Source organism: Colobus angolensis, unplaced genomic scaffold (assembly GCF_000951035.1).
Source record: "Colobus angolensis palliatus isolate OR3802 unplaced genomic scaffold, Cang.pa_1.0 Scaffold102, whole genome shotgun sequence".
Taxonomy (NCBI): domain Eukaryota; kingdom Metazoa; phylum Chordata; class Mammalia; order Primates; family Cercopithecidae; genus Colobus; species Colobus angolensis.
In genome coordinates, this window is record NW_012111142.1 from 8,793,546 (window position 1) to 8,813,762 (window position 20,217).

A 20,217-nucleotide genomic window follows, 5' to 3' on the forward strand; every position below is an offset into this window, starting at 1 on the left:
GATGGGTGCTGACGAGTTGATGGGTGCAGCACACCAACATGGCACAAGTATACATATGTAACAAACCTGTACGTTATGCACATATACCCTAGAACTTAAAGTATAATAATAATAAAATAAAATTAAAAAAATAAATAAATAAAAGTTAGCATTCTGAAAAAGATAAAAAAAAATATTCAAAGATTTTTGGGAACCAAGAAAGGACTTAATAGAACATATGATGTACTGTACCTCCAGTATGAAACACATCATGCCCACACCTGGCCCTAAATAACTAGCACCAAGTCAAATTGTACCTAAAGAACTCTCTCTTCAGTCTGCCAACTTGTATTTGGCGAGCACATCCCAAATGATGGAGACAACATCTGCGATGTCAGCTCTCCTCTCAGCACTCTGGTGAACGCCTCGCCTTGGAGCACACTGTTGACCTTTTGCATTCACCTGGTTATACAATGCTCATTGTCACCGTCAGTGCTGATCAACAGTTCTTAGTACACATCCTGCCTGTATTAGTTCATTTTCACCTGGTTATACGGTGCTCATTTTCACCATCAGTGCTGACCAACAGTTCTTAGTACACATCCTATCTGTATCAGTCCGTTTTCACCTGGTTATACGGTGCTCATTGTCACCGTCAGTGCTGACCAACAGTTCTTAGTACACATCCTATCTGTATCAGTCCGTTCTCACCTGGTTATACAGTGCTCATTGTCACCGTCAGTGCTGACCAACAGTTCTTAGTACACATCCTATCTGTATCAGTCCGTTCTCACCTGGTTATACAGTGCTCATGGTCACCGTCAGTGCTGACCAACAGTTCTTAGTACAGTCCGTTCTCACCTGGTTATACAGTGCTCATGGTCACCGTCAGTGCTGACCAACAGTTCTTAGTACACATCCTACCTGTATTAGTCAGTTTTCAACTGGTTATACAGTGCTCATGGCCACCGTCAGTGCTGGCCAACAGTTCTTAGTACACATCCTATCTGTATCAGTCTGTTTTCATGCTGCTGATAAAGACATACCTGAGACTGGGCAATTTACAAAATAAAGAGGTTTAATGAACTTACGGTTCCGTGTGGCTGGGGAGGCCTCACAGTCATGGTGAAACGTGAAAGGCATAACTCACATGGTGGCAGACAAGAGAAGAGAGCTAAAACCATCAGATCTTGTGAGATTTATTTACTATCACAAGTACAGCATGGAAAAGACCTGCCTCCATCAGTCAATTACCTCCCACCGGGTCTCTCCCATAACACATGGGAATTCAAGATGAGATTTGGATGGGGACACAATCAAACCAGACCACTATCCGTTCCTGAGCTACATGGCTACAGTATTCTACATCTAAGCCTCTTTTACAGCCAGAGAGAAATACTTACCTATAATTTGTAAGACCATGCACAATAGAAGAAACAGGGCACCTGTGCATGTCTACAGATAAATAGATATCCTTTCTTTACATACAGAAATACACATAATAAAGGACACAGAATTTCCATGTCTGTCAACACAGAGAACAAACAAAACCCTAGAATAGATAGTTAGCCTCCTCTGCTAAATTGACACTGCCCTCCTGCCACCACCACATCCATGTCACAGACATCGAACACTTAGAAGGCGATTTTCAACCTGTGACTCCTTTCTAGTGAATGCTTGACAGTTTTGTAAGGCGGAGAATGAGGATTTGGGGAAGGAAACTGTATTTGTTTAGGTAATGCTAGCCACTATAACAGAAAAACAGTGACATCTCAGTGGCCTAATACAACAGAAATTTCTTCCTTATTCTTGCATAGTCTAATCAGCAGAGAGTGGGGAAGATTCTGCTCCAGGCAGTCATGCAGGAACCCAGGCTGCCAGAGGTTCTACCCTCTTCAACACTAACTTTCAAGATCACCAGGGGTCTCCACATATAGCTGGCATATGAGGAAAAAAGAGAGTGTAGGATTACACACTGGAGGTTTATCATGGGTCACATAAAACAGTACATGCCACTTCTCCCTATATTCCATTAACCAGACTGCAGTCACAGGGCTAAGTATAATTGCAAGGTAAGCTGGGGCATGTAGTGTAGCTTCAGAGGAAGGGGATCTGGGCTCTGTACCTGGCAATTCTCTTTGCCACAGGAGGATAATTTTGCGGGCTATCATTATCTATCTGTTAATTTTTTTCCTTCTTATTTTTCCAATAGGGAATAGAGTCACTTCTTTTTCTCATTAGGGTTTTATTTTCCCCAGATAGCCCTCCAATAACCTTGTTGCCCACTCAGCCCACCCACACTTGTTTCTGGGAAAATTTTGAACCACAGTGGTGATAATACCCATGCAATGGATAAGGCATTCCAATACGCATAACCACCTTCGGTGATGTAGTTATCACAGCAGTCAGCTAAGGACTTTTGAAAATCAGGTTCCCCAGGCCGCAAGGAAAACCCTACAGTGGAAACAGTAGACGTCAGCATTTCCCAGATACTGATTAAGGCTCTAGAACAATAGGAGGGAGATCGATTCTGTCCTCCAGGATCCAGGGAAGGTAAGCCTGGAAGACAAGGAGCTCATCTGAAGGTGGACAAGCCCATGCTGTAATCCATGGGGCTGTGGGTGATGAAGGGGGAAATGCGTGCTGTATAGGGTAGTGTCACCCTGAACAGCTGCCAGGCTCAACCCCGGGGACTTAATATACCTTCCTTAGTAGAGAACCATAACCTTGGTCATCATAATTCCAGCTTTGCACAGAGCTGTGTAGTGTACAAAGCCCTTTGCTGTTAACTGAGAGTGTGTTATTTTCTTCCTTCAATAATATAAGACAGGTATTAAGTTTATGCCTTCCTCTCCATCTCTACTCTCTCTTCTGCTACCACTGCCTTACTTCAGGCCTGCATCATTTCTCAGTGGACCCTTAGGACAGCCTCCTAACAGGTCTCTTGGCTCCAATTTGCCTCCCTCTAATCCATTCTCTACACTGTAGCAAGAGTAATCTCTCAAAGAAAGCAGTCCCCCTTCTTCCCCTCCTAACACCCTTCAATAGCTTCTCTCGCAGTTTGGATAAAATCCATGTCATTAGCATGCTCATCAGGCCCTACCTGATATGGCTCCTGCCTGCCTCTCCTGTTTCATTTCTTTCCATTGCTCATGCTGAACTCTGTAGCCACAGCAACACTGAATGGCATATGGTTTCCGCAAACCCAGTGAGCTTCCTCACCTTTGGATCATAACTTTGATGACCCCTCTCTCTGTAATGCCACATGCCCTCCCTTTCATTTGCTAACTTCTCTTTAACCCTTAAGTGTCACTTCTTTCCTGAGAATGCTTTTCCAATGGCCACACACACACATACTTGGCTGATGCACGAGCTATGCTGTGCAAACTCTCTCATCGTCACACTGTACTGCTGTGATGTATTGTTGTGCCTGCCTGTCTCACTAAGCTGTGAGCTTTCATAGGGAAGGTCCATTACATACTCATCTTGATACCCAGTCACCTAGCATTGCACCTGGCATCCAGCAGGTGCTCAACAAATGACTGTTGAAGTGTTTTATCAACAAACCTGCATTTTACACTCAGTAAACTACTGCTTAGAGGGCTTAAGGGGTTTGTCCAGGATGTAAACTAACTCACGGGAGAAATGAGGTACCTCAGTCTTTCTGAAGCCTCAAATACTTCACACTATGTCACATGATCTTCAAAGGGAGACAGATAATTATGTTGGCTGAAAAAGTTATATCTCTCAAAGAAATGCTTTGTTTTGTTTTACTTCTTTTTAAATCTTAAGTCCTTTTGAGAATCTCAGGAAAGTTATGGATTTTTCCCCCAGAAAAATGTATACACACATCAAATTTTTAATGCAATGTAAGAGTGTGTTAAAAGTATATTGGTCAGAATGGGGTAGGTATTGTTGCAGCAGCATATAAACCACCAAATGCCAATGACATAGCACAACAAAAATTGAATTCTAACTCACATGAAGTCCTTTATGGGTCAGCAACGGCTCTCCTCCATCCAGTGACTCAGGGGTTTAGTCTTCCTTCACTGTAAGACAGTGTTCTGTCAACACATGCTTCCAAATCTACAGGACAGAAGACAGAAATGGAGAGGGCACACTGGCTCTTAAGTGGTTCAGACCGAAAGTGTCACATGTCTGTGATAAATTGCCGAATGTCCACGAATTCCTTCCAAAATCGTAGGCATGCCCCTTTGTAAAGTGACTCTGCTGTTCCTTCCATCAACCAGTATAAGCTCTGTCTCCAGCTCTTGAATATGGGCTTGGCCATTGCTTCAGCCAAGAAGACAGTAAGAAACCTCAGGCAAGCAGAGGTTTGGAAAGCACTTGTGCATTGGGGCTTGTCTTTTCTTGCTGCTTTTTGAAACCGTTAGATCACCCTGAGATCAAGCCTGAGTTAGCCTATTTGGAGTCATGTGGCCCATGTACTTCATCACTTCAGCCAACAGCCAACACTAACTGACAGGCAGAATGAATCGTCAGGCAGGTGAGTAAGGCCATCCTGGACCAAGCAGGCTCCTGCTGACCTACCAGTTGGTTGAACCAAGGCAAGGCCGGCACCCGTCTTAGTCTAGGCCTATTTGATGACCTAAGGAATTGTGAGCTGATAAATGATGATTATTTTAATCTACAATTTTGGGATTATTTGTTATGCAGCAAAAGCTAATACAAAAATAGGTACCAGGAGTGGAGTGCTGCCATAGCAGACACATGAAAAGTGGCATTGACTGTGGAACTGGGTGGAGGCTGGAAAATCAGTTAACAAAAGTTGGAAAAACAACAAACTGTTAGTGGATCCGTAGACCTAGAGTTACAAATTGCTACATATAGTTTAAAGGCCTAGAGACATATGATCAGTTTCAAGGTTCTCCCATGGTCAGAGATGAGATCTATAGCCCTGAGTAAGAGCAGCTAGACCAGAAGAGTGGTGTGGTGTGATAACTGTAGTAGACTTAAAGCAGTGCTGGCACATCCTAAGGGCAAGGGGAAGCTTCAGAATTAGAAAAAGGAGGGTTTAGGAGTCAGAAAAAAAAAATAAAAAAGTGTGTCTAGCCATAGATTTCCTACTAACCAGCTGTGGAGACAGCTGTGAAACCCCGTCTCAGAGGCTTGGAAGATTATACTAAGTTTCTTGGCTTATTGTCAAAATCAAATAAGATGATGTATGGGGAAACCGTTAAATTGCTAAGAACCGTCCCTGAAAAATATGTGTATTATTATCACTACAGCCTGACGCTGCCGTCCTCCAGGCAGGATCTCAGGTGAGCTGCACTGGGAAACCACCAGGGGGCGCAATGAGGTTGGGACTCCAGGAGACAGGAGAGCCTGGAGCGGAAGAAGCCCAGGAGAATCTATCGGGAAGGCTTTCTTGAACAAATGACATTAATATAAAATTTGAATAATGAGTCGTATTTAGCTAAGTGGCACATACTCTGGACAGAGGGAACGGCATGCAAAAATCTTGGAGGTGAGAGAGCTCAGGATTCACTCGTGTAACTGTCCTCTGTAAGCCTGCAGGCTCCTCCGTGAGTACCTCAGGTTGAGGAGGGCAAAGGTCAAAGGGGAGCCCTGTCTTCTAAGGGTTTGGTTTCTCTGAAAGGCAGGCAGATAGGAGACAGGACATGGATCTTTCTTGAAACACAATTTTCTGCTTGTTTACGAATGATTAACCACCACAATCAATTGTGTCAAAGTTCAGGTCAGTTGCATCCTTTGAGACAACGGTGACATGTTGCCTTGTACTTAGGCTTACGACAACTGGAATGCACCCTGGGTGATCTAGCAGAGAACTTGTGTTCTGTGTTTTGGACGCAATGTGAGAAGACTACCATCTTCTGTGGCTTTCCCATCCATCCCCTCACTATACTTCCTTATTTGATTCTCCAACCCCAACCCAGCTACTCTGCAGGGATGGCAGGAGGGGGAGGCTTACCATTTTGTATGTTCAAACCCAAAATAAACTTATCAAGTAGGCAGTAATGAATCATTATCCCCATTTCACAGATGAGAAAACGGAGTCTTAGAGAAACTCTGTAACTGTGTTTAAAGAAAACAAATCCAGTCTGTGTTCTTTCTACTAGCCCAGCCTCATACCTTGCAAGCTGCCTCTCCTATGTGAGGTTCCTCACCCACATTGGAATAGCAAAAGCAACAGGACCGCCATTCAACACATGGACTCAGCACTTTATGTGTTGCAGGTTGGTTTTGTAAATGCCAGGTTGGTGCAGTTTGGACTTTAATATGTTGATTCTGGGGAGTCAGGGTTGGTTTTCAGGAAGGTAGGTTGGAGAATCTCAGTCATTTGCATCTTTTGGGATACAAGCAATAACAACAACACATATATATTTAGATAATTATTTTCATGTAGTTATTTCTTTTTTCTTTTTCTTTTTTTTTCTTTTTTTTTTTTTTGAGATGCTGTCTCACTCTGTCGCCCAGGCTGGAGTGAAGTGACACTATCTCGGCTCACTGCAAGGTCCACCTCCCTGGTTCACGCCATTCTCCTGCCTCAGCCTCCCGAGTAGCTAGGACTACAGGTGCCCGCCACCACACCCAGCTAATTTTTTTTGCATTTTTAGTAGAGACAGGATTTCACGATGTTAGCCAGTATGGTCTCGATCTCCTGACCTCGTGATCCACCTGCTGCGGCCTCCCAAAATATCATGTAGTTATTTCTATAATGCCTATTTGTTCAACATTTACATATTTGGTATTTGGTCTGACTCTCCCAACTGTGAGTGGTAAGTCGGCATAGTCCTCCTAATTTTACATATGAGGAAATAGAATCAGAGACAGTCAATAAAAGTATCAACTCACTTATAGAGAGAGCACATAGAATGTGCCAGGCAATGCTCAACATGTTTTGAATACTTCGATTCATTTAATCTTCACAACAACCCGGTAAGGTTGGAACTATTACTATCCCTGTTTTATAGATGAAGGAACTTAGGCCCAGAAAGGGTTAGGAATTTTCTCTGGCCACACAGCTGGTGAATCACACAGAAGCAATTTGAACTCAGGCAGATGGATTCTAGAGCCCTACAGCCTCTTACTGACTTGCTCAAAATCACGTAACTGGAAAGAGGCAAACATGGAATTCAAACCTTGGCCTGTCTGACTCCAAAGCCTGAATTCTACTAAGTAACAATAGCTTACATATCTGAGCAGCCAACATAGGCCTCTTCTAATCATTTCCTTATATTAATTTGTTTAATTCTCACCACTTTGCAATAAGGAAAATGAGGCACAGAAGTAAAGCAACTTGCCCATAGCCCAAAGCTATTAGGTTGGTGCAAAAGTAATTGTGGCTTTTGCCATTTAAAGCAATGACAAAAACCGCAATTACTTTTGCACTAATCTGGTCAGTGACAGAGAATGTACTTGAACGCAGGCTGTCTGGACCTAGAGCCCACAGTCCTTGCAGCCTCACTAATAGCCTGTCCGCTTAGCAGCTTACCCCAAAGTTATAAAGGAATAAACACCATGCTGCTACAGATTTTTCATTATTCTGGTTGGTTTCCAGAGTGACAGGTAAGTTTTTGGTCTGTGCAAAGTCTGAGTTTCCAGTCACAAGTGGCTTTCTGTTTACTTTGCAGAGCTATTTGCTCTTGGGGACAGAAGCTGACAGTGCACTCACAGCACAGACTTGTCATGGGTCTAGCAGCCTCTGTGGCATCTCCTGTCACATTGGGAAAATGAAGAATTCCAGGACATCGGCGTGGAGGGTGCTGGTGGAGCTATTTCTTCTCTGTGCTGCCCTAGGCTGTCTCAGTTTGCCTGGCTCCAGGTACGTGACAGTTACCAATAATTCACTGATCAATAATATGACAGGGAAGGTGCAGCCATATGATGCTGACCATCTTTTTGTTGCATGTCTATTGAATGAGGAACGTCTCTTGAGGCAATTTGCATGCATCTGTTAACATACTATCATCAACTCTCTTCAAATTATTGTGGAACCAAGCGACTGATTTCAACAAAAGTTCCTGTAAGAAACTGGCATGTTTAAATGTATTTTGTCATGCTGAGAAGAATAGGATATTTGTTCTGTATTCTGAACAAAACCTCCATGTGATTCTTTATGAAAAAAAAGTTTGTTACGTACAGAGGAAAAAAGAGCCAATTCATGAGATGATTTTAATAAATGAGATTGACCCACTCTACCTACTCATCAACCTCAAATCTTCAGATTCTCAGGTTCTTTCCCACCCTCCTCTTACACACACATTCTCTCTCTCCCCACCCCCCACAATGTTCCCAGCAGTTAAATGCTAACTGATTTGTTTCATTATTGTTAGTCTCCATTAATAGGGTGCAAAACAAGCTAAAAAAAATGTCTTAGTGGGAGCTCAGACTTGGGCTCCAGTGATAGAAGAGCCAGTGACGTAGCAATCTGGGGACGCTCCATGTGCATGAGAAACCCTACCATGAGATGCTGAAGCATGCATGTGTCCCCGGCCTCCACGTAAACACTCCTGTGGGAAGAGGGACTGTAATTCCATTCCTTTTACTTAGTCCAAAAATGAGATCTGAACAAACCTTTCACTTTGTGTGAGGAGTACCTCCTACCCATGGGACACAGCCTCGGGTCTCAGTTCTGTTGAGTTGCCATTAGGAACCACAGCATGATGAGCATTCATTCACTATCCATTGGCCACTCAATAAGTAACAGCTATTAGGATGATCAAGAATCTCCATTTAGCCCAGAGAAACTAAGCTGCCAAAACCTTCCTTGTGTGTACTGTGTGTACACAGAGAAGCATTCAAGACCCAAGAAACTGTCTCTGGAATGGAGGACTTAAGGGAACTGTAGCAAACCTATCTATAGCACTGTGCCCCGGGGGGAGATTTCTGTTGGGCTGTGAGGATACAGAGATGAGCCTATGTTCTCACAAAGAATGCCGACATGTGAGCACATGCTGTGTGTACCGTTGCAAGAGATGCCACAGGGGCAGCCAGCAAACAAGGAGGGAATGATCAGCTCTGCGGGGCATGGAGCCTGGAAAGGCTTTGAGAAGAGAGAGTGCTAGGACTGAATCTCTACAGGTGAGTGGGTGTTTGCCGAATGGCTAAGGGACTGAAAGGTGTGCCAGGTAGAGGGAGCAGCACAGGCAACTGTGCATGAGTGTGAGAGAGCTGGCTTGCTCCTGAAGCTTCCAGACACTACAGTGGGCCTTGAGCACAGGTCCCAGCAGGGAGTTGAGAGGGATGAGATAGAGTAGGAGTGAGCAGGCATCAGGTCATGGGCAGAGTTAGGGGATGCAGGAGTACCGGCTGAGGAGCGTGAACCGTATCCTCGCCGCAATGCAATGGGAGGACATTGAAGGGTTGAAGCAAAGGAGTGACACGATCAAATTTATATATTAGGAAGTTCACTCTGAGGTAGGGAGTGGAGGGGCAAATGGTTGATTAGGCTGCAGCCTGAGAAATTGTATTTAATCACCACCACAACGTCATGAGGTGGCTGTAATCGCTCCTTCTTGCTATGTAGGAGAACAAACTGATCCTCAGTGACAAAAAAAGATTCATGCATGTGTGGTGAGTCTCAAACCCTTACCTGAATCCAGGTGTAGTTCTGACATCCACTCGTAATGCCCATGAGGCAGTCTTGAACATGGCAGGTATTGGAATTCCATCCACGAAGTAAAAGAATAGTCTTTGGTTCTGGGACAGAAAATGCTGAGACCACCTTCGTATTGGCCAAGAGAGTTTTTTGCTTTTACTTACTCTTGTAATCAAGTCAGATAATGAAATCATAATCACTGTGTCATAAGACCTATCATTTATATATTGCCACTCTGTATCAGCCACTTGGAAACATTAGCTATAATCCTCACAGCTATTCCAGGTAAGTGCTACTGTTTACCACTTCACAGAGAGGGAAACAGAAAACGTAAGTGTCCCAAGGCTACCCACTTAACAAATAGCTGACTATGGATTCAAATCCAGTTTTGTTCAGGTCTCAAAACCCCTGCACTCTCTCTGCATCCTTCTGCTTCTCACTAATGCATTGTCCCCTCCCCGCCCCAACGTACCCTCCAACCCCCACATTGTGTATCTGACTTGCTGGCCTCCCGTGCCATTTCTCCATCTCTGGGCCACACATTTGTTGCCTTGAGATGTTGCTTTAAATTTCATGTCTACCACAGCAAACAACAGAAAGAAGAGAAACTGCAAACCTGCCACCCAGAAGCTGCCCCTTCTAGCAAAGAAAAAGGATGCTGTTTGCAAAGGGGATGCAGCTGCTTAACAAATTGTGTGTGACAAGAAAGTTGTTGTGTCAGGGCATTTCTACCGAAAGCCAAAACATATTGATGCACCCCATCTATATAAGTTGATGGCTTGCAATTTACTGCTGACCCAATCCTGCTGTACTGGATGGATCCATCTTTATTTTGATCAGAGACGCCTGTTAGGAAGAGAGTAGGAGACCTGGACCCAGTGAAATGTGTCCTAATGCTGGCTACAGCATTTTCTGCATCCCCAGGAAAGACACCTCCTTGCCAGTCCTTAAGTAGAGGGGGCCCATGTTCAAGGACCTGAGCAAGGGTGTTTACTGTAGCTCTATTTGCAATCGCAAAACATTAGGAAAATATAAATGTTCCTCAAAAGGAAAAGGAATAAAATAAATGCAATGCGTGTCATATAATAGAACACCAGAAAAAAGAAATGAACTAGATCTCTTTATGAATCAACATGGATAGGCTTCAGAAATGCAATGTCGATTAACAAAAGCAAGTTGTAGAATCATATGTGTAAGTATGAATAAAGCACACACAAGCAATACTATAGATAGTCTATAGATGTCAAATTATTTAAAAGAGACTGGAAGGAAACACATCAAATTCATGGCAATAGCTCCTCTAGGGGTAAGGTGGGGGGAGCAAAATTGAGACTGCTGTAAAATGCAGATGTCAAAATTAAAGATTAAAAAAAAGACTTGAAGCAAGTGTACCAAAGTATGAACAGTTGCCAATCTGGATGTGAGTCCATGGGTGTTTATTATATTACTTCTTGTACTTCTCTCGGCCTGTTTAATTTTTCAATGTTAAAAGCATACAGATGATTTTTAACAACAGAAGTTTAGTCAGTAGGTCAAAATGTCCATCAGGTTTGTTTCTATAGAAATTCGTAGGGTTGAAAGGCTTGTGTTGTTCCCACACACAGAGGCCCTGATGGAGCCTAGAATTTATGTGGCTCCTCATTAGTCCCAGGAATTAAAGATGTGATTTAATGCTAGCCTTTCTTTCAGATTTGCATTTTGTAGTACTAATAAACCGCACACATTTCATCCAATGTAATTTACAAACATACTATTTATTCAGCTGATTACTTCATTATATTGCCACCTTCCATAATGAAAATTGGGTGCAAAAATGAGAGATGTGGTGGATATAACTGCTTTTTACCAAGTTCTTTCTGTAAGTGATCATCTTGCCCATTAATAGGCTTTCAAATCTCAGAGAGGAAAATAATTGTGACTCTTAATAGCTAGTGTTACATTACTTATCCGCTCAGTCTCAACTGTGGCTCTGGAGTTGTCTTGGTTGCTAAAAACACAATGTAACTGTTTTGTAGTTGAAATAGGAAGAGGGTACCCTGCAGAGCTGTCAAATACATACTTAGGAGAAGCCAAATCACAGACAATATTGTTTTGTCAAACCTGGTCAAATTAGTAGATAAGAACACATTCTGAAGCCCCCCACTGGTGTGCAGCATCCTGCCTCAAGTAACCATTTTAAAGTATCCACCTGTGGTTTCCAGTATCTTTGACCTTTCATTAAAGATCCAACTTTACTAGGCAATTGATTTTTGCTGGTCTCTGGGGCGGTCATGGACACGGATTTCACTGTAGTTAATATTATCCTCTTTTTAGGACTTTTGCCAAGTGAGAACGTATTGTTAATGACCTTGTCGGGAGTGACATCCTGTGTATATGAGACGGTGAAAACTATGTGATGCTCTTCTCCCTAATGACTCAATCCTGGATATGGGAATGAAAGAGGCCTTACATAGAGGTTGGAAGAGATTGGTGGAGTCAATGCTGGCCCTGTTTCCTTCCAGGCAGCATGGGGCAACGGAAAAAGCCCACATATACTCTAGAGATTAACAGACCTTGGCTCAGATCCTATCACCACTGCATGCCAGCTGCATGATGGTGGACGTGTCACTGTCTCTCTGGGCCGCTTCCCTCATCTGCCCAGGCGGCAGTGCTCCACAGCTGCCTTCCAGCATTGCTGTGAAAATAGAAGGAGGTAGCATGGGTGATGCTGGGCCATTGAGCACAGCCTTGACATGTCTGTCATAGGTGCTCAGCAAAACCTCTATTCCTTTTGTCTTCCCATCTCCTTTTGTGCCTTGGAAAGGAACACAAATTACAAAGAATCTTACAGTGTAATGCACTCTTTCATTTGTAAGAAAAAATAAGAATCATCATACACTCTTCATATTATAGAGGAAGAAACTGAAGGCCCAGGCAAGTTAATTAGCATCCTCATTCATTCACTCATAACCCAATGTGCTCCAGGAAATGAACAAAAAGAATTGCCTTCTCTCTGCTGGTGGTGCTGAGGTTTCCAAGAATAACTATCCTTTGCTCACTTCTCTCAAGAACCATCTCTTCCTCTTCCATAGCTTTTCATGATCAGATCTGTACTTAGCACAAATCTCTCATCCTGAGATCCAAGCCCATATAGGAACTATTTACTAAATGAGTCTCTATAGGTGTTTCATGGCACCTGGAACTCAGTATGCCCCACCTGAAACTCACATCTTCCCCATTAAGTTTTATCTTCTGCTGTGTTTCCCACCACCCACACACTCAAATGGGAAACCAGCATCCATTTAAAAGGCCTTCCTTTAACACCCTACCTCCACCATCCAATTATCCATCACTTTCCATCCATTCCACATGAGAAATATCTCATATGTTGGTTCTCCCCATCCTCTCTCCCCAACCATTGCCATGATTCAGGCTTATACCACTCGATGGGACTGCTGCTGCCAGCCTCCTCCTTGTTTCCCTACCACCAGGCTCTCCTGACTCCCACTGGACCTGCACAGCTCCAGCCATGCGGCCTGCATGCTGGAAATCCTTGCCCTCTGGATAAATTCCCATAGAGCTAGGACGTGAGACATGTTTCTCTTTTCCTACTCTGAGATAAACTGTGACTTCCAGAAGTCTTATATCTCTAGGTATTCCCTGTAGGACAATACCCTGAGTTAGTCCTCAGCAAATGTTTCATAGACTCTTAACATGAACAGATACCTTAAAGACAATCTAGTACAAACCTCTGATTTTCCAGAGGATGAAACAGAGGCCCAGAGATGGGGAGTAAATTGCTTAAGATCATGTATCTAGCTGTGGCTGTGTTCCTTGCATAGCTGTAGCATTTTAGAGTTTATAGTGTTTTCCCATGTGCTATCATTTTTAATCCTAAAAATAGCCTTCGTGGCAGGTTTGATTATCCTCATTATATAGATGAGAAAAGTGAAGCTCATACAGGTTATAAAACCAGACCACAACCAGTCAGCTGCTAATGGACTGTCTTCTGATCCAAGTTCAATACTCTTTTGACGAGAGCTAGCCATAATGTTAGGTGCTTACTACATATTCAATAAATATTTGTTGGATTAATTAACCTATCCTGGAATGATAAACTAATAGCCTTGCACAAGTGAGCAAATATATATTTATTGAATGTACAAATAGATGGTTGGATGTATACTTAATTCCCTTCTGACATGTGACTCTCTTCTCTCCTGGTGACTTTTAGAGGTGAAAGGCTACATTCCTTTGAGTCAAATGCAGTCAACAAGAGCTTTGCTAAGAGCAGACAGACGCGGAGTGTGGATGTTACCCTGATGCCCATTGATTGTGAGCTGTCTAGTTGGTCCTCTTGGACCACATGTGACCCCTGTCAGAAGAAAAGGGTAAGCAACCAGGCCTGGGACAGCTCTAAGCCTCCAGGAGCCTTTGTCCCCAGCAAGATTGGCTGAGCCATTATTAACAGTATCTGGCACATAGTTGGCTCTCAATAAATGTCAGCTAACTTAATTAAAGCATCCTTTCCTTCCGTGCTTCCAAGCAGCAATAAGTTCTTTCCTTTGGTTCTCTAGTGTTTTCCAAGCACACCCAGCCTTTCTCACTCTACCAGCTTCGTAATTAGACTCTCTGCCTTGAACCTGTTCTTTCAATCAATCTTTCACCATGAAACAGGGGAAGCAATCACAGTGTATGTCTGAGTTGTCTTTGCCCACTTGGAAACCATTCACAGTCTACCGATGATACTTAGGATCACGTTCAGGATCATGGTTTTCAAGGATCCCTATGACCTAGCTTATATCTTCAGCACACTGTACCTTTGTATGACTCTGGCCTTCACTCTCTCTGGGCATTTCTTCATGCTGCTTTCTCAGGTGGGGTGACTTTTCCCACTTCCTTCACTAGCTAACACCTATTCACAATTTGAAACTCTACTCAGGAGCTGCCTCTTTTGAGAAAGCTTTTTGACTTTTCCTCAGCCCTACATCCAGTTGGATAAAGCAATCTTTTGTGAGGTTCAATAGCTCCTTATTACTCTTGTATCCTAGCATTTATCACATCACGCTGCTTATTTTTCACCTTCACTAGACAGTGAACTTGTGAAGGCTGATTCAATTCTGTATCTTCAGTGTGTAGACCAATCTCTGGCACAGAATAGGTTTTTCATAAATGTGTGGTGTTTGATCTTGTTCTGTTTTCTGATAGCTCTATAGGGAAGGGAAGGTTGTTGTTACACTTTCTGTTAAACAGATAGATAAACAGGAAATCAGAGCAGGTAAGTGGCTTCTTGGGTTCACCTAGTAGTAAATGCAGGCCTCGAACTCAGGCCACTGTCCAGTGTTCCTTGTCTAGGGTCCTACCAGTGAACACATTCAGTTTCTGCAATATCTGTCATTCAGCCTCCTTTGTCATAGAAGGGCTGACCCAGGATCCTAGTTCTGAGAACAATAGATATGCCAGAGAAAAGAGAATGGTGCTATTTCACCAGATCCTTGGGAAACCAAATCAGCATGGGCTTAGACTCTAAAGAGGCTGCGGAAGTAGGCCCAGGACAATCACACAGTTAATTGGATCAATGGAGAGAGCCAAGCAAGATCATTCAGTTCCCAAAGTAGGTTTTATTGCTGAAGTTATCAGCATTGATCCAATTATCTGGATAATTGCTTCATCCGCACCATAAACTAGGAAGACTCAGCATGAGTCAGCCTGGCAGCCAGAGCTCCTCTCTCAGAAACTGCTGCAGACGTTCCCTCAGCTGGTCATCATCGCTGTCTGCAGGGTCACTGCCTGGGGGCTCAGCAAGGCCTCTCAAGTCAGATTGGGTGATGTATTTCCTCCATCGCTTCCACACTCCTCCAGCCCACTTTGCCTTTGGAGCCTGGAGCTTTTTAATCTTTTTTTTTTTTTTTTTTTTTTTCCCACAGTGTTCTCTGCAAGCCTTGTCCCTGTCCTGACAGGCTCTGCCTTCCAGAAAGAATGACCCTCTGCAAGTACAAAGGGCTCGGGTGAATGGTTATCTACATTTCTTTTTTTGGATTTCCAAGGGCCAAGTATAGACGTCATACAAGTAATAACTATGCCTCATTAATGTCATCCTGCAAAGCAGGGGCTGCTATCCTGGCTTGCCTCCTGTGCTCTTTTGTTTACTAAAATCTTGACTGCACCTAACATTTGGAAATCACCCAAATCTGATCACTTTCTTCCTCTGAAGCAGTTTCTCATTGCCCCAGGAAAAAATCCTGTAATCACTTTCCCAAGGACTGGAGGGCCCTGTGTTATCTGCTCTTGTCTATGTCTCCCTCCCACTCTGGCCACTCTCCTACTTGTGCTTTTCTATCCAGCCACAATGAATCTTTTTAATGTTTTGTGGAACATGGGATGCCTTCTCTAGTCCTCTCAGCTTTGGTCTAGGAATTTCCTCCACCCATATCACTCTTCTGTGCCCCACTCTCACCAGTTCTTCACACCTGCCAGACATTCCTACTCAACCGTCAAGTTTCAGCTGAGGTGTCACTTAGTTCTTCCAAAGCCTTCCACTTGGGCTTCTCCTAAGTTTGCATGAGGGACTCCCAATGAGCGTACGGAGCACTCTGCCTCCCTGTCATGGCACTCATTGCACTGTGCCGCAACTGCCTGGGACCCAACTCCAGCGTCTGTGACCTCCTTGAGAACAGGCTAGGGGATACGATTACCAGTAAAACTGACCAAACAAGCAAGCAACAATAACACCTACCTTTTTCAACACTGGGTGGCTTAATCATTTTGGAATAAATGAATAAGATGGTAGAGATATAGCAATATTGACTGCTAAAAAGCAATAGTAAAGAAAAACAAGTCCAAGAAATTGAATGCCTGCTATATATCCAACAACATAGATTATATAATTTAAACTTCATAACTGAACATTTAGATAATTCATGATCCCTATTTTACAGATGGGTAAATTGAGATTCATAAAGATTAAGTAATTTGCCCAATATCACATAACTATAAAGTATCAGAGTCAGTTGTAGCTCCACAGCCCATGTTTTTGCATTTATAATATACTGATGTCTTCAGGAATAAAGGGGAATACTTGAATCAACCCAGTAGAGTAATTAAGCTGAGAGATAATTTATTTTGTGTTATTGAACTGGCTACATGAGTCCATTTACTAATCTTTGACTCCAGAGCCCATGGAGTCAGCATGGGCTGACTTTCCCATATTCAGCAAATCTTGACTGATCACTGCAGAAGCAGAGATCAAGGCCAAGGTCCCTGCCCTCAGAGAACTCATAGACTAATTGAAGAAACCATCCGGCAAACAGCCAATCACAACATAGCTCCTTAAGTGTATATAATGGGGGGAGCACAAGGGGCTGGGGGAATGATAATCAGACATTTCAATGCTCTTGTGGAGCCCAAATCCTGGCTCAAGACCCATTTACATAGAGTATCCCTCAGCTCCTGGGATCTGAGGCTCTGCTCTTGGTTCACCTGGCTCCTCTCTACTACAGTACAGGTATGCTTACTTGCTCCGGCCCTCTCAGTTCCATGGGGAACCGTGCAACTTCTCTGACAAGGAAGCTGAAGACTGTGTTACCAACAGACCATGCAGAAGTCAAGTGCGATGTGAAGGCTTTGTGTGTGCACAGACAGGTATAAATCAATGTAGGAGTAAGAGGGGAATACCTGAAATGAGATAGTGGTTCTTGATGACCAAGGGACAGGCCATGTCTAGTGATCAAGATCAGGGTCATGGGGCAGCTCAGGAGGCCTCCTTGTCCTACAATCTCTGACCTCCTTTCACATGTATTATGTTGTTAAAATCACCTTATAATGTAGGTGTTATGATTATCCTCGTTATACACCTTAAACATCGAGACTTGGAGAGGTTACTTCTTCATATAGCAGGTAAGTGGAAAAGCTTCTATTGGCAATTTGAGAATTCAGATTACATTCATTGACATTAAAGACACAAAAATTATGTGTGCTGGAGTCAGAAATCTTGGGTCGAGTCGTATTTTGACTTTGTGACTAGGAGAAGTCCCTTAACCTTTCTGCATTTTGGCTCCTTCAACTGAAAATTAGGGGTGATGTGAATACCTTACAAGTCTGTTATAAGCATCAGGTGACATCATAGCTATGAGAGCTCTTTGTAGACTGTTGGCTCCCCTGGCTCTCTCAGAGGTCTGGGGTTAAGCAGAATGTGACAAAATCCAGAACAGTTACATAGGGCAGTTAGCGTCATTTATCTCTGATAAATCTTTAGAAGGATATTTCCTGTCATTTGCATTTCTGCATCACTAAGTCCAAGATGATCCCTAATCCATGATAAACCCAGTACAAATTATTGTTTATAAAAAGGAAGAAAAGAAAAAAGGACAGATGGATAGATTGACAGAAGGAAGGAAGGTAGGAAGAAAGGAGTACACAAATGAATAATCACCTGCTGCAAAACTAAATAAACACAACTTTTCAGCTCATTCAGAGAATCCAAGCAAACAGATGCTTCTCTGTTTCTCTGTCTCCAGCAAAAATGAGAGTATTTTGACCCACATTTTCTAGACGGGAGTTGCAATTCTCTACATTTACTGTACCCATGTGGACTGTGCATGGGGATTTTTCAAGAAAGAGTTAGAGATTCTTAGAGCAATTTCGAGGGGCTATTGCAAATGCAAAATTCTATCCAGTAAATCTGAAAGACTTTTTTACAGTGTATCCATGGACTCATTATGGCCAGTGTTCCATGATTCTGACCAAAGCCATAATGGTTACTCGGGCAGGCTTTAGTTTAAATGCCTGGTAAGAAACATTTGAAGGCCAGATAGTTACTTTTCTGCTTTTAACACTCCAAGAACATTGGTTTAAAATGACCAGACATATCTGAGGAAATAGGACTACCTGTCTTATGGGCTTTATCTCCCAACAATATACTAATAAGAAAGGAAATCAATCAGGAAAAAAAAAAAAGTTTAAAGGAAGCAAAAGGGATGCAAATAATTTTTCATAATCCAAATGACTACGTTGTTGAAGGCAGTGTGGTTTAGTGGGAAGAACTGTGATTAGACAGTTAAATGTTTCCATCCCACTGCAAATATTTACTAGTTAATGTGCACTTGGCCCTCAAAAACACGAATAGTACTGATAACAGTTATACAGCATTTCCTGGGAGTCAGTATTGTTTTATCTACTCATTTAGATTTTGAACAACCTTATGGGATAGGTATGATGACTTTTCTATTTTACAGGTGAGTACATTGAGGCAGAGAGGTTACAAGTGAGGGTGGCCCAGCTCACACAACTTACAGGACCCACCCATCTCACCCCCTCTTTCCAGCCCCAGGGAGAGAGAATCCAGACTGTCCTGCTGCTTTCTGGAATACAACCCTGACTTCTTCTGCTGAGGGAGGTGGCAATAGAGGAATAAACTGTTAGTGCCATAACCAATCTATCTGGATACGGGATGACTAATTAAAACAGGGCAGCATGCAAGGCCTGACAAAAGGTCTGGCACCTAGTAGGTGCTTATACTCTGTTAGTTCCTTTCTTGCCAACCATGTGGCTATGGGTAATACTCTTTCTCCATCCTAGGAAGGTGTGTAAACCGCAGACTTCTTTGCAATGGGGACAATGACTGTGGAGACCAGTCAGATGAGGCAAACTGTAGAAGGATTTATAAAAAATGTCAGCATGAAATGGACCAATACTGGGGAATTGGCAGTTTGGCCAGTGGGTAAGTGACCATTTTTCTGTGGTGGTGATGGGAAGGCACAGCATTAAATGGAATTCTGGAGGATAGAGAATGAGAGAGCTGATATAAACAGAGTTCCCCGCTCACCTTTCTGAGAAAAGCCTGTATTGTAAGTGACGCTTCTAGTTGCTCTCTGAGGGAAGTTCCAAGTTGCTCCAGGAACACATCCCACAGACAGACCTAGGCATCAGGAGGGCTGGTTTGGAACACTGGGACAGAGCTGTGCATGTGTGGAAACCACGCAGGCTGCTCTGCGAGGGCTGGGGTGAAGAGGGAGCCTTTTTTTTTTTTTTTTTTAATGAGCAACAAGGTAATTAAAAGTATTGGTGAATGTGTTGATATAGTTTGAATGTATGTCCCTGCCTAAATCTCATGTTGAAATGTAATCCCCAATCTTAGAGGCGGGGCCTGGTGGGAGATGTTTGGATCATGGGGACAGATTCCTCATGAATGGCTTGGGCCATCTCCTTAGTGATAAGTGAACTCTTGCACTGAGTTCATACAAGATCTGTGCCTTTGGTCTGGCACTGTGGCTCACACCTGTAATCCCAGCACTCTGGGAGGCCAAGGTGGGCAGATCATTTGAGGTCAGGAGTTCGAGACCAGCTTAGCCAACATGGTGAAACCCCATCTCCACTGAAAACACAAAAATTGGTCAGGCGTGGTGGTGGGTGCCTGTAATCCCAGCTACTCAGGAGGCTGAGGCAAGAGAATCACTTGAACGCAGGGGTGGGGAGGGTGGGGGAGGTTACCACTACACTCCAGCCTGAGCGATAGAGTGAGACTCCATATCAAAAACAAACAAACAAAAACAAAAAACAAACAAAAAAACAGATCTGTTGGTTTAAAAGTGTGTGGTAGTGCTGGACGCGGTGGCTCACACCTGTAATCCCAGCACTTTGGGAGGCCGAGGCAGGTGGATCACCTGAGGTCAGAGTTC

General features: G+C 43.3%; 1 protein-coding gene across 3 annotated transcripts in view; it reads left to right on the plus strand.

Moving 5' to 3' along the window:
* Positions 1–7,501: 7,501 nt before the first annotated feature.
* The window catches only part of C8B (complement component 8, beta polypeptide), a 46,069-nt gene continuing 33,353 nt past the window's right edge, over positions 7,502–20,217 (plus strand). The window contains exons 1-5 of one of the 3 annotated variants that reach the window (XM_011941428.1): positions 7,502–7,786; positions 9,621–9,847; positions 13,776–13,932; positions 17,041–17,182; positions 19,118–19,259. In XM_011941428.1, coding sequence (XP_011796818.1) covers positions 13,864–13,932; positions 17,041–17,182; positions 19,118–19,259 — 353 coding nt within the window. In that variant the 5' untranslated portion in view covers positions 7,502–7,786; positions 9,621–9,847; positions 13,776–13,863. Of the gene's footprint in view, positions 7,787–9,620; positions 9,848–13,775; positions 13,933–14,294; positions 14,419–17,040; positions 17,183–19,117; positions 19,260–20,217 lie in introns of all 3 variants that reach the window. The other 2 variants (XM_011941421.1, XM_011941414.1) reach the window with 2 other exon arrangements.